This window comes from Chaetomium tenue (genome assembly GCF_020726465.1).
Source record: "Chaetomium tenue strain MPI-SDFR-AT-0079 chromosome Unknown F5144scaffold_3, whole genome shotgun sequence".
NCBI classification, from domain to species: domain Eukaryota; kingdom Fungi; phylum Ascomycota; class Sordariomycetes; order Sordariales; family Chaetomiaceae; genus Chaetomium; species Chaetomium tenue.
In genome coordinates this window covers 465,353-479,720 of record NW_027117331.1, presented here as the reverse complement: position 1 = coordinate 479,720, position 14,368 = coordinate 465,353, and the positions used below count along the sequence as shown (strand labels likewise).

At 54.6% G+C, this 14,368-nt stretch overlaps 4 protein-coding genes across 4 annotated transcripts; 3 read left to right on the top strand and 1 right to left on the bottom strand.

The window, feature by feature from the left end:
- The first annotated feature begins 304 nt into the window (after window positions 1-304).
- On the top strand, window positions 305-1,365 carry F5144DRAFT_160319 (uncharacterized protein). Its single transcript, XM_066782526.1, has one exon. It carries the CDS (start codon window positions 385-387, stop codon window positions 1,309-1,311), a length of 927 nt encoding a protein of 308 aa, XP_066644194.1. The 5' UTR covers window positions 305-384; the 3' UTR covers window positions 1,312-1,365.
- A 1,614-nt stretch (window positions 1,366-2,979) lies between these two features.
- F5144DRAFT_565761 (prion-inhibition and propagation-domain-containing protein) lies at window positions 2,980-4,366 on the top strand. The gene is made up of 2 exons (XM_066788518.1): window positions 2,980-3,103; window positions 3,159-4,366. Exon 2 carries the CDS (start codon window positions 3,262-3,264, stop codon window positions 4,159-4,161), a length of 900 nt encoding a protein of 299 aa, XP_066644193.1. The 5' UTR covers window positions 2,980-3,103; window positions 3,159-3,261; the 3' UTR covers window positions 4,162-4,366.
- A 569-nt stretch (window positions 4,367-4,935) lies between these two features.
- F5144DRAFT_472663 (uncharacterized protein) lies at window positions 4,936-7,725 on the bottom strand (the record flags this gene model as incomplete). Its single annotated transcript, XM_066785017.1, has 3 exons — window positions 4,936-6,238; window positions 6,410-6,987; window positions 7,285-7,725. Coding segments are annotated over 3 exons (2,322 nt in total), but the record flags the coding sequence as incomplete, so codon positions are not given.
- An 871-nt stretch (window positions 7,726-8,596) lies between these two features.
- Window positions 8,597-13,358, top strand: F5144DRAFT_628016 (uncharacterized protein; the record flags this gene model as incomplete). The annotated part of the gene is made up of 5 exons (XM_066792316.1): window positions 8,597-9,116; window positions 9,178-9,999; window positions 10,053-10,371; window positions 10,440-13,188; window positions 13,234-13,358. The coding sequence occupies exons 1-5, from the start codon at window positions 9,097-9,099 to the stop codon at window positions 13,356-13,358; spliced, it is 4,035 nt and encodes a 1,344-aa protein (XP_066644191.1). The 5' UTR covers window positions 8,597-9,096.
- Window positions 13,359-14,368: the final 1,010 nt, after the last annotated feature.

The following is a 14,368-nucleotide window of genomic DNA, read 5'->3' as shown; positions in this document are numbered from 1 at the left end:
ACAGATCTGCAACATCCTCGGGCGGGCTGGTCTTCAAGTCCGTACCCCAGAAAGTGCGTGGACATGGCGGTGTCTACCAATGGTAGCACAGAAGCCCAAGAGACCTCTGGTTGGGAAGGAATCCGCCTCTCAGGCGTGCGTGGCCGGCTTGGCCTGCAGCACGGCCGGATCTTTGTCCGCGCGGGCATCCCACCCGCAAACTCTCCGAGTCGGTATAATGTGACGTGGATCGGAGATATATCGCCCTCATGACGTCGAAATCTGTAGGTGTATAAATTCACATGATGCCCCATCTTGGTTGACTCAGTTCTCGCTACCAAAATCTTTTTTCACAGGCAACCTCTCAGTCAGCGCTCACTTTTACCAATATCTACTCGATTCATAATGGCCACTCACACAGTTTTTGTCTGCGGCGCTACCGGAGCCCAAGGCGGTGCTCTTGCCCGCCAGCTCCGGGCCCTCAACTGGGAGGTGCGCACCACCACCAGGAACACCAGCTCCGCCGCCGCCCAGAGCCTGGTCTCCATCGGCGTCAAAATCCACGAGGGGTCCTGGAGCGACCGTGCTGCCCTTGAAGCCGCTATCAACGGTTGCGACCTACTCTTTCTGAACCTCATGCCGGACCTCACCAACTTCACCGCCGAGCTTGAGGACGGCACCACCGTCCTCGCCGTCGCCAAGGCCGCCAACATCCAGCACGTCGTCTACAGCACCAGCATCCCCCTACCCGAAGACAAGACCGACCCCAACAGCTTCCCCGCCCTGGTCTTCAAACCCAAAAAGCAGCTCGAGCAGGCCCTACAAACCGCCGGGTTCCCGCGCTGGACCATCCTGCGCCCGGGCGCCTTCATGTCCAACTACCTACCACCCATGGTCAACCTGCAGTACCCGGGGGCGGTCGAGACGGGCCTGTTCACGATGGCGCTGCGCGCGACGACGATGCTGCCCATGATCGACCCGGAGGACATTGGCAAGTTTGCGGTCGCGGCGTTCCAGCACCCGGACCGCTTCCACGCCCAGGCCGTCCTCGTCGTCAGCGAGTCTGTTTCTGTGGAGGACGGCCTCGAGATCATGCGCCGCGTGCTCGGCCGCCCGAATATTCGTGGCAAGTACCTCGATGGGGAGGAGCTTCAGGCTGCTAAGGCGACGAACCCCATCTTGGGTATGCAGGAGTTGCTGAGGGATATGGATGTGTTTGAGGGGGCGGATGCGAGGGAGGCTGCGAAGAAGTGGGGGGTTGAGACGGGCACGTTTGAGCAGTTTGTGGAGCGGGAGAAGAAGGTCTTTGATGAGGCGTATCGTAATGTTTAAGGGGCAATGCAATTGCTTACTTGTGTAATGCCATGTAGGGTGGTCGAAGGGATGGAAGGGATGGACCACGGGAATAGGATGGGGGATTCCCTTTGTATAAAGGTTTCCTTACACATTAAGTCGAGCAAGCAGTATTCTAACCGCCGAATTTGTCTCAGATAGGAACCCTCTAGCGTAGCAGCCCAGGAGATACCTCACAATCCCAGTGTGCCCACACCTCGCAGCCCGGGTCAGCGCTGTTGCATCGTGCTGGCTGTCGAGAAAGCCCTTGACTTCATTGATTTCGGTTTCTGGATGCTGGAGGAGATGCTCGACACAATCCAGATAGCCACCTTCTGACGCTGTTATCAGGGGGGTACGTCCGGTAGTGCCCTTGACGCTGAGAGTCTGTTTGAGATCAGCATTCATCTTTGCCAAGGTCTCCAAGACCTTAGAAAGCGAGTCGCTGGCCCTTAAAACCATGTTCAGGAAGAAAGCTACCAATCCACCCATTGTTCGTGCACGTGGTCCAGGATATGTAGGGATGGAAGGGTTGGCTGATGTTGCCGTTAAGGTACCGGGACACGGAATAATGATACCGATAAAAGAAAACAGTTATCTTCGCAGCTAGCTTCAGGTACAAGGTGTCTAGAAACAGACTCTCTCAATAGATGTCTCAAGCGAGATCTAGACTGGCGGAATATGAAGTTATAAGCCTGCTGGCAGAAGCTAGGAATGATGGACCATCTTGAGTCACTTATCGGCGAGCCAACATCCTGGCCTGGAGCCACCATATCCAGGCGCGAAACATGAAGCGGGGCGATGCCGCGAAAATGGCTGTCGACTACGGGCTTGTACCGTCCCTTGCCCTGTGGCTCCCACGTTAGGGTTGGAAGGTTCACGACGAGCATTTCGCTGTGCTTCGTGTGGGGGGTGCTGTGGAGCGGCGGCTTCGCCTTCCATCTCGCTCTCCCATCCGAAGGCAAGTTTGGAGCCATGACGGCGTCATCCTCAAGCTTGATGTCCACATTTGTGCAACGGCGGGCTCTCGGCGCATCTTGGACGTGTGATGGCGCACGTGGTCGTTGAGCCTGCGATGCCGAAGAGTGGGTGGATTTCGGTCGCGCTGCAGCCGTACTGCGGGAGAAGAAGGCATTGAAGAGAGAGTTGTTATTTCAATTTGTCACGATGTCCCCAATATGAGTGGTGGAGCTGCCGTCTTGCTTGAAGTCTTGGGCATGGTGCCCGCGTGGAGCCATTTGTCGTGTATTCCAGGGAGTCCGTAGCTCATTACAACACTGCTTTGCGCTGGCTCACACCACAGTTGGGAAAACGGAAGGGGTCCGGGTGGTGGTACGCTTCGTGAATGCCAAGGGGCACATCAGACGTCGGGTTAGCACAGGTATTCGTTCACACGCCATCTTAGGTAGGTAGGAAACAGGGCATACGGGGTGATCATAAGAGTTCCATTGCAGCGTGCGGTTTAGCGAGTGGTCGCATTGCCGCTGGGGCATTGCCGCTGGCTCCTCAGGATCTTGAGCGCTCAAGAAGGCATTATCACGGAAGATGATAGCCGCCAATGTAACACAATTATACCGCTCCCCATTGGCGGACGAGCCGCCTCCCAGACGAGCGTGTGATGGCGGTTGCAAGAACAGATTGCGGAGCTTGTCTCTGCCAATCAATCATCGCGGAAAGACAACAACCGGAGTTAGCTGAAACTCTCTCTGCAACCCTCTACTTCGTACCATGTTCTCCCGTAAGCGCCCAGCCTTGCGCTGTAGATTGAGACAATAAACAGTTAATGAACTAGGTATATAGTTCCTTTCTGCCTCTCACTCGTCCCTCATTATCCACTAACTGGGTAGCTGCCCTTATTACTTTCTTCGACCCGCGTATCAACATCTGGACCCGCCACAGCCCACCACCGTTACAACGTCAGCAACACGTGAAGTCACTCCGACACCTGCGATGCCGACAGCTAGTCCCGCAGCTTCCATGCTGCAAAGATCATTTTCGCCGTTTTCGAGGGACGTCGAGACAGGCTCTCTCTTCGCTCAGGCCGTCGATGCCTTTGGCTACATTCAACTAGCCCGGGACTTCTCCATCGATTACGAGCGATGTCAGCTGCGGCTTGACATTGAGCGACGGCGGCTTGTCAAGTGGGGTATCGCCATCGATATCCAAGGGGACCCTCGATTCGATAAAGAAGATGAGAAATTCGTCAGGGGGACCATCCAAGCAATCATCGACCAGTTTCAGCGCGCACAAGGCATGTCTTCACGCTACAAGCAGAACATCAGCCCCGCGGAGCAGAAGGCGCTGGTCATTTTCGAGCCGGAAAGGGACTTGAGCGAGCCTGCGCGGAAGGGGCACAGGAAGTTCTCAGAGCTCTGCGGGAATGCTATCGCCAAGACGGGACATGAAGTCACCCGAAGGGCGTACTGGGCCATCTACGACGGCAAAAACCTCGAGACCCTCGTCACTAGGATCCAGGACGATATCTCCGCCCTTGTTGAGCTTGCTCCAGCAACGCCCAAGTTCGAAACCAAGATGGCCGAGCTAACAGCCGGGGATGCTATTGAACTGGATAGGCTGGGATGCCTAAGGGAAGTGGCCCAGGCCGCTGTTGGCGTTGACAATGATCTGGCGGCAGTTCTGAAAACCAAACTGCAGGCCTCTAGGCATGACGTGTGTGACATCAAATTAAGAGGGTCAGCCAATTTCCGGGTTGGAGACGATTTCAGCACATCAGCAGTACAAGCCATGGCAAGGTTCGGGAGCTTGAATACCGCGCACTCCCATCGCGTCAAGGGGGTGGACATGTCGGGGACCAGCACTTTCAGAGTTGGTAATAACTACGGAACCTGAAAGCTTGAGTCTTCGCAGGGTTAGTTGAAATTCATGTATTGACCGAGGTGTCATGGGAAATCACATTACTGCATGCTCCAAGGTCATACTCTGGTGTTGGCATTCCGACAGGAGAAGGACCGCAGGCATTTTTTAGCCAGAGGAGTTTTGGGCACATTGTAATTAATACGGTGGTATGTTAGATGCATTTCGGCTACGAGTACATATCTTCTATACATTTTCCCAAGATCTCCTCTAAATTGTAATTGTAAAACCCGTCTTATCCCACAGCAAAACGTAACCACCTAGCGAGCAGATGATCAGCTTGACTGGGGATCATGTCTCGAGATCGTGGTGTATCTCATCAGCAATCTCCACAAGCTTCTCATCCAGCCCCGACCCAGTCTTTAAAGCTTGCTGCCGAATTTCGGCATTAGCTTCGAGGACGTCCTCCATAAGCTCCGTGCAACCGTGTTCAGTTGCAAGCCCCAGTATCTTTTCGAGCTTCTCCTTGCCCAATGTCGTCAAATCTATCCTCGCGGCGAGGCCTAAGATCCCAACTCTATCATTTCGCTTCATGAGCGTTGCGAGTGTGGGCTCCAAGTCCTCCGAACCACCTACTTTATCCCCCTTCCGTAAAGCCATCTCTAGATCTCGATATCGCTTAAACCAAACCACTTCCTCGGGCGTGAAGCGTCTGTGTATCGGCCAGCCATTTGCTGTAAGCTCCGGCGTGGTGGTGATCCCCGAGTCCCCGGCTCCGCCTCCGACGCCACCAAAATGTGACATATCACGCAGCCCGTTGAGAGCCCAGCTCCGCTGGCCTGCCATGTAAGCTTTGCGATAGAGCTCACCGACGGCTTGAATGAGCTCCTGCCTGCTAGAGTTCCCGAGCGCCACCTTCAGGGCGTTCTCGGCCATGGCGAATTTCTTGTTCCTTCGCAACTTTTGGGTCCACCGGAGAATCTGTCGCACGATGTCGTCCTCTCGCGGCAGGATCCCAGCTTGATCAAGAACAGGCAAAATGCACATGACAGCTTCTTCCTCGGTTCCAAGCCCGGACTGAACAAATAGCCTGATGATGAAGTTGATGTGCGGGTTGGCGAACCCTCGGAACTCATCGTCGGGTCTTGATGTGGCCCGGGTGGGGTTGGGCATGTCGGTATCTCGCAGGCCCCAAGCGGCGAGGAGGTCTTCATCGGATATCTCAATCCTCTGAATGATGTCGGCAAGCCGTGAGAGAAAAATGGTGAAGATATTTTGGGCCAGAAGGCGGAGTTTGGAGCTCTTTGCTCTCATGGCGACAAGATGCAGGTCGTATGGCGCTGTTCCACCATCAACAACCTCACTTCGTAGGAAGATTCTCCGCTGCTCCACCTCCCACCCATCAGTCCATTTGCGCTTGTTATCATAGACACGGGATTCCCAGCGCCTGAGGCTTCCCGCCGGGACCCAGAGATTGAGGGTTGAGAGCAGCCGACGCCTCTGCAGTTCGTCGTGAAAAATGAGGACCTTTTCATCCGATGCGTCGCGGTTGTTGTTATCTCTCAGAGAGCATGCCCATAGACTGAGGATGGCTTCGAGAGTGTGCTTGCTGATCTTCCATTCTCCCTCGAACAGAATCATGACCAGGGAGATAATCTGGTCCACGTAGCCGCGCTCCCCACCTTCTGTTTTTTCGTACTCCATGGTCGCTTTAGTATGCCAGGTTAGGGCCGACACATCTTGCCACCTGCCCTTTCCGTTCTCATCATCGACCGCCTTGAGAGGAACCTTCCCAGATAGAACATAGTCTACGAGATCCTGCATAGCCAGCCGTAGCTCATACGCAACGCTCCGTACTGGACAGTCCCATCGAGGCTGGACACCGGTCATACCATCACCCGTGATAAAGGCCAGCCGGGACCGAAGCAGGACGATGGTAGCGGCCCAGTTAGGTGGCCCACCTTTAACAAGCATCTCGTAGCGTCTTGCAAAGTCGACAGCCTCGACCGCAGAGCTCAAGCTCTCCTTCCAGGACTTTCCGAGAGTGGCCGTGTTGCCGACGTTTTTGTAGAAGCCATAAAGACAAGGTTGGTTAGTACCGTCGTGTGATTTTCTGGATGCAATTCTGCGTGCATTCCCGCCACCCCGCGCAAACACAAACGCCCCAGGTTCCGTGTATCGTTCGTCACAAATCCGCCAACGGCGAACCTTTTGCACCAAGGGCGCTGCGCTGCCGTCTGGGGCCTTGAGCCCAGTGGCAGGGCTCGGGGGTCTAGCAGCCGACTGGCTGAAGTGCGTGGCAAAGATGTTGAATGCTTGCCAGTCGAGCTCGTGCCCCTGGTACCTAGGACCGACTGTCCGCAGGAGGTTATTATCAGGATCGAGACGCCGTTGTCTCAGCAATGCTCTTATCATGGCTGCGAGCAAAGTGGCGGCAATTTGGTACAGCGTGACAGCCCCGTGAAGACTCCGAAGCCCCACGAATTGCAGCAAAAAGCCAGCGACTGATGCGAAGAGGGCGAGGATTAGGACCAAATTCATAGAGTATGGCAGGCCGTGCCGGTGTCGGCTCTGGTCTGCTTTGAATGATGTAGTGTAGCTGTGCTTGACTTTGCTGTATGAGAAGGCATTAAATTGTTGGTCGCCGATAAGCTGGCCACCGGGTTGTAGCCAGTAAACCGTTGTGTCCTTTCTAGGCCCGCTTGCTGAGAGACGTGTTTTTTCGGCAAAGAGTCGCTCCGTAGACCTGCGCTCGATCAGGAAGGCGCATAGAATCATGCCAGAAACCAACATGACGGTGCCCAGAGCAGCCATCACAAATGCCCACACAGGGGGCGCCTCCTTTTCTGTGTAGAGGTCGGGCTTGGCGAATGTGATGACAGCTGCAAAGGCAAAGAAACCGAGCTGAATCGAGGAAAGCAGCGTCGCAATGCCAATTAGCCCCCAGCGCGGTGTCTCAAGAATACCGATGTTGAGTGACAAGTTGGGACATGGGGCAAACTGCAGACTCGAACCGGCCTCGTTGTTGGTGGTGTTGGCTGATGGTGGCTTTTCTCCCTGCTCTTCCCAGTTGGGGTCCTTTTCTTCACAACCCGATCCATTGGATGCATTGGAACCACGCCGTGGCTTTCGGCATTGGCATGCGCCAAAGAAGCACACTGGCCGGTACAGGTCACACGGCGCCGGCTCTCCAATCTCCTCCTCAGTTGTATGTTCAGAAAATTGCGGGTAGAAGCGGGAATCGGGTCGGCCGGGGCTGTAGAAGAACTCGAGAACCTTGGGTCGACCGAACACGCGGCATATCCCTCCTTCGAACCACAGCTCGCAGACGTCGTAACTGGTAGAAGAGCAGAGCTCTGCCTCGGCCACTCCGTGTGCCTCCTGAGCCCTCCCAATGAAGGACTTCATACTCGGCCAGCCGTAGACCCGAATCGCTGACACAACGGCCGTCAAGATGCCGAGCGGGGCCATGCCAAAGATGATATTATCGAGAATTCCGGTCGACTCGCTGAGGAATTGCTTTGTCACCTGTTCGCCAAATAGCGCAATGAGGGGTGCAATGTCGGTTGCGAAGTTGTTGGTGAAGTCACTCCAGCCGTCGCCATCGAGATTAGGGGCGGCAAGGGCTGTTGGGCCCATGCTAAAGAAGATAATGATAGAGAGCATTTTCGTGTCGGACTTGAAGGGATCGGTATTATTGGTTTGAGATGAGAGATTATCGTAGGATGGAAGCCTCCATTGTTGGAAGGATGGATTGTAGGCCGCCAAAGGAAGGTGCGTATTTGAGTAGGTAGGAGCGGACCCGTGGGCCATGATCCGTCTGCTCTTGCCGTTTTACAGCCTTGCTTGCGCCTTCCAGAGCCTCAAAAAATGGTGAGGGTCTGTATCCAATACTCTTCCCGGCTTTCGGAGGCTGAATTCCAGGTTTCTTGTCCAACAATCTCAACGGCACATCTGCAGGGGCGATGGTCTTCTTCCGCAGCAGCATCTCTGATAGGATAGGTATGCCGACTTCCAAGTTGGGCGTCAACGCGCGCCGTGATTTGAGCCAATGCAAGGCCACCAGGGTGGTGGTGGTGGTGACAACACACAGTCGGTGGCGAAGTTCATCAGCTTCAACGGTTTCAACGGCTTTCGCCACAGGTGACAGGATACCGACGAATGAGCCCCCATGTTGTGTTCCGCGGACTTCCACGGCGCCCACATGCACTTGACATTGAGTGTGATTGACCGTATCGAGACACATGGGTACCTACGCAATCCCCGATCGGGTGCAAACTCTGCGCTGACGCACAGCGACAACAAACAACAGGCTGTCGAGTACAGGTGGTGATGCATGCAGGGTCACATCATCGGCAGGGTGCTGGTTACACCCCTCGAGGCCTGATTGCTGCAGCTTGCCGCCAGCCACAACACTTTGGTAGGCCGCTACAACCGCCATTGGTATTGCCCTGTCCTTTTCCTGGGCATGCCGGTATCGCCGTCCTTTCCATGCCTCTCAGCCTCTTGCAGCCCTGCCTTCCATACTGGCCCCTTCTGAGTTTGCCGTGAATGCGGCAGGTTAGCAGGGCAGCTCGGGGCAGCCACGTCCCTTCCTTGTTGTGGCGGTGACAAGGCAAAGTTACATTTATCGCTACGTGTCGTCGAATGCAGAGTCCAGGCACCTTTCGGGCGTCCAGGTTCAGCTCTCCCACCACAATTTCACAACCCCTGCATCCCGCCTAACACCCAATCTGGAGGTTGGAGCAGCAACATGACACCGGGAACATGGCACTCTCAGCACCGACCATCAGAATTTTTCGAGTCTTGTATAATTAGGTATCTTGATTTCGCCATCATCAAGCGACCCCCGAGATTCACGTCCAACATCCAGTCTTGTTGGAGTATCGCCAAAGCCATAATTTGGCCTGTCTTGTCACCGATAAAACCTTCCCCTAAAAGATCATCCCCGATCCGCCGAGCGAATCTAACATGGCCCAGATCGAGGACAAGTTCGTACATTCTGGTTTCTTCCTATCGCCCGCGACTGTTTTCCCACTAACATTGTCCCAGGGACGTTCTGGAGCGTCGGAGTCGAGTTGTAGAATGGCTTGTATCTAAGAATTATGCCGACGAACAGCAGCTATACTGCAGCCAGAGAGCGCCCATGACCTGCACTTGGTTTCTCGAGTGCCCAGAGTACAATGAGTGGCTGGACACCAAGTCCAGAATCCTCTTCTGTACTGGAGGTCCCGGCGCTGGCAAAACTCTCCTGACCTCAGATGTCGTCAGCAATCTGCATGGACAACGCCGCCCTGTCGGCTCCGATCGGCCCAGAGTGGGGATTGCATACATATACTTCAGGGAACTGACTGTCCAGTCTTCCTCAGCGGACGCCGTCATCCAGAGCCAAGAAGGCATCTTCAGAAACATTCTTGGTCAACTCCTATCAAATCTGCCGGCTACGGAAGATGCCATGCCGTTCTTCGCGCCTTCTCGAAAACTCTATGATGCTCACCTCCTACAGGGAAGCATTCGCCAGCCCGGTTTCAGCGACATTATGGATGCATTTCGTGAGACAGCGGCCTGGTACGACCATGTGTTCGTTGTACTCGATGCCCTGGACGAATGTCCTGTTGAGAGCAGGCACTTCATATCCTCACTCATCCACACGCAAGCAAAGCTCGACGTGCGCATATTCGCTACCTGCAGAACAGACACGGCTGTGCCGCAACTTGTTCTGGACACGTGCACCTCTCGTGATGTGAGGGCCAGTAACGCGGATATCGAAAGGTACCTGGGAGCCAGACTTCTGGAGCTGAGCCATGTGCTGTCCCGCAATCAGCATCTGGAGCAGCAGGTCATCCAGGAAATAGCCGCCAAGTCAAACGGATCGTAAGTAACAATAAATTTATCCCAGAGGCGGAGCAGTTGCTAACCAGCCAAAGGTTCCTGCTAGCTAGGGTCTACATGGACATCCTGGCAACTGGAACAGAGACAGTTAGGGTCCTCAAGGAAAAGCTTTCCCGCTTCAGATCAGGTGGTGAAGGCCAGTCCGCCCTTTTTGCCGCCTATGACGGAATCATCGACCTGATCAACCGCCACAATTCGAATCAAGACGGGCTAGCTCACAGAGCCTTGGCTGCCGTCGCATTTTCTCCCTCGGCTCTTAGGACTCTCCAGCTCAGACACGCACTCGCAATCAGTGATGAGGCAGAAAGATTAGAGCAGGAAGTTAAACTGGACAGTGTGGACCACATCATCAACGTTTGTTGCGGACTGTTACGCGCAACCAAAGGGGGGATGTCCATTTATCACACCCTACAGTGGGCGAGTATCTGCGGTCCAAGAACGAATTGCTGCGAAAGGCCAACGGACGGATGGCTGCGAGCTGCATTTCGTACCTCCTTTTTCCAGACTTTTCCGGCGGGCCCGTTTTCGATCACAGATGGAAAGAAAAGGAAGTACTGGACGAGCTCGTTCGCGACAATTTACTCTTGAGATACGCGTCCTCTGCTTGGCCCAGTTACCTCTCACGAGTTAATCCGGAGGTCATTTCGAAACTCCTTCGCCGCCTTGCAGAGCATCCACAGAACCTCGAGCTATCCTTCCAAGTCCACACTATGGCGCGAGGTAGGCTTTTTCCCAAGGACCTCACCATCACCCATATTGTCAGTCACATGGGTAGTCCTGATTTTATTCCCGTCCTCAAACGCGCGGGGTGTTTCGATTACCGGACTAAAGACAGAAACGGATGGACGGCTCTACACTGGGCCGTATGTCGCCAGGACGGTCTTGCCAAAGACATGGCAAAGACACTTCTAGACTTCGGATGCGAGGTCAATGCTGCCGATAAAGAAGCGAGGACCCCGCTCAGCTACGTGGCTGAATATGGGAACCCCGAGCTCGCTAGGCTTCTCCTGAAGAGGAGAGCCAAGACAGAGACGAATAGAAATTCCCTTTCTCCTCTGGCACAGGCTTGCGCTTGCGGCCACGCCGAGGTCACCCGGGTACTTTTGGAACACGGCGCAAAAGTCAACGCCATAAGTGGACAACACAGACAAACTCCTCTCGGTGCGGCTATTTCAGGAGACTCTGAAGAGTGTGTCGCCGCCATCCTGGCACGTCGAAAGCTTAAGAAGGACCACGGGACATATGAGCACGGCACAGCGCTCCATCAAGCGGCATACTACAGCTCGGTAGGGGTCGTCGCAAAACTAGTCGATGCCGGTTTCGATGTCAACAACCGTACAGCAAACAAGACCACGCCTCTGCAGGCCGCCGTCGCGGGCGCACACATATGCACCAGCTCCAACGAAAGAATCCAAGTCGTCAAGTTTCTGTTGGAGCAACGCGCCGAGGTAAACGCAGAAAGAGGTCAGTTCGGAACAGCCCTCGACGCCGCTCTACGCAACCGAAACCGAGACGTTGAGGATTTGCTGCGGGAATACGGTGCCACACGTTACACAAAGGAGTTTGAGCCTCCACCCACATCATCACCGGCATCAAAAGATCCCTTCATATGGGATGCCATCGGGCGGTACGGCAGCCATTTCCTCGCGCAGGTCGCTGTTGGGAACGATAAGAAGATCCAACAACACATCGATATGAAAGTGGCCCTCTTCAAGACCGCGATTCAGAATAAGAACCTGACAAGCATCCGATTCCACACTGACTTTTCTGCCATGGCGTTTCAGGCCCTCGTCAAGCAGGCGAGAAAAGACATGGAGAGAGAAGAGGATATCCGAAACGGCAACGCACCTGCTCCTCGTCCTGAAAGGAGTAGGTTCAAGACAGCCCTTCTGGCGTCTTGCGTTGCCCCCATTCTGAACTTCTTGGTTTGGTCCCGAGTTCGTGAAACGGAACGACGGCGAGACGACGAAGCCTTTCACGCCACCAGCTCCGCTACCGCCAAGCTCGACTTGATTGTGTCGGCAGCTGTGCGAATTCTGAGCGACGCCATTGAGGATGGAGATGCAACCATAGTACAAATGCTCTCGCGAAGCTGGGTCGACGCTCTAAAGGGCATGTTCGCCGAGGACTTCAACGACAACATGGCACAGGAACTCGTAACGAACCGCGCCAGGGAATTCGAAGGCTTCTTTCGCCAAGGGGCGATGGACAAGGCGAACCTAATGGCCAAGCTCGCATTGGAGCTCATGTCGGCCGCCATTCAGGGGAGCAAGATGGACGACCGCGGCAAAGAGCGAGAGAAGCTGGCGATTGCCCTGTCTAGTATCTGGTCTCTCACGTTACGAAACGTGATCAAGGACAATGGCGGTAGCCCCTCTGCCGAGGAGGCTGCCTACCAGCAGCTGGATGATTTCCTTGAGAGGATCAAGAAAGAAATCACCCAAGAGATCAAAGACGGAAACTGGGAGTACATTCGCAGGATAGGACCCTGCTGTTTCGAAACTCTGGTTGGCCTCGTAGCTGACGATAATGCCCGCGCTGCTGCCATGGTAGCCCGGATCCTTGTTGAAGGGTGGCAGGTTGCTATCGACGAGAAGATGGACGGGATCGACATCATTATCAAGGACCTCGAGCAAGAGTTCAAAGTCGCCATCAGGGACCTCGCCGAAGACTCAAACGTGAGGCTCGAGATGACTAGACCTTGGGTAATGGCCGGTGCGCTGTTCAAGATCCTCCATGCTGCCGTGCGTTACAACTGTGCGCCTATCAAGCGGAAAATATCACACTTGCTTCTTTCCAACATCTCGGTGTTGCAAAGTAGCACTTCTCCGGAATTCATGGCTCGCGTCCGCACCTACACGGTCGACATCGTCCCCGTGTGGTGCGAGGTGGATGAGAACCCGGTTTACCTCTTGGAGTCGGGCGTGGCCATGCTCTCGGCGATGCACGAGACGGGCTATTTTGCCACCTACTCGGAAGAGGGCGCCAGAAGAGCCATCGCAAGCAGTCTTTGTGAGCCCTCGGATGGGCTGACGAAACTGGAGGCGCGGGTGAGACAGGTTTTGGCGAACCCGGCAAGTCGCGACGATGCCGGCCGCATCAAGGAGACCATTAAGCAACTGCAGAAGCATCTTGGGGCCCATGGCGACAAAATACTACCCGGGCTGAGAAGTGAGCTGGTCACTGGATGATCTACTCAGTATCGATTACCTGTAGATGCGAGGGAGGCCGCCAAGAAGTTGGGGGTTGAGGCGGGCACGTTTGAGGAGTTCGTGATGTGGGAGAAGAGGGTCTTTGATGAGGTGTATTGTAATGTTCAAGGGGCGGGCAATGATTTGTGATACACAGTAAGGCAGTTGGATTGAAGCAAGGGGCAAATCACGGCGCGGGTTCACGACAATGACATCTAACAAGGTTGTTTTACGGGCCCATATATATAACTCTCTAGTTACCTATCAAGGCGAGATATTAGAACCATTGACCATCCAGGCAGCTTCAAGGCATCATCAATCTCCCATCCTCAATCCTCCTTGACCATTTTCTAGCAGTTGTTACCAAACCAAGAAAAGCCCCACATCTCGCCAACAAGACTTCACGCAACAAACAAGCTCTCAGAATAGGTAGACGTCCGCCAAACTCCCAACCCCTCGGCCAATCCCCCCCTGAACAACACCAACCTGCAACTCCCTCGTCCAAATCTACCTCGCCACCTCGGGCTCATTATCACCGAATATTCCACAACAAAAGAGAGAAATGCCAGCAAAAAAACATACAACACCGAGGATTCGCTGGTCGTCACCGACCCAACTACTAGTTCAGCGGTCGCGAATTTAACTAGGGGAGAGCGGACGGGATCCCGTGTATTCTGGCGCCTATGGTCGTATGTATCAGTTTGGGTTCTAATCCGGGGTTATAAGGGGTGAATGCGAACTCGTACGAAGCTAAAGAGCGCTTGTTGTCGTCGGCATGTGGCAAATGCGACGCGTCAATTCCCCAAGCGGCGGGACCCTAGAGTAGGACCATCCCTGATGAGGACAGGATTGTAGAGGAGTTCACCTAAGAGGAGCTTCTACCGGTGGCGTCGGCTCGGGGCGGCGGTGAGTTAGATAGAGGCCCCTATGAAACCTGGTCTGCCGCCCATCGTGGGGTTCCTAACTTCCTGCGGTGGAGTCCGTCATGGAGCATGCGTAGTTTCGAGAGTGCGCGTACATGTTATGGGATTGGGATCAGGTGCAAACCGCCGAGTTAGTGGCTGTGGTCGGTGCTGGCCCACCAGAGGAGGCAATCATGGATACATTTGGAGAGGAGTATGACATGATGCTGGAGTCATTTGACGAGCGGTCGAAACTCT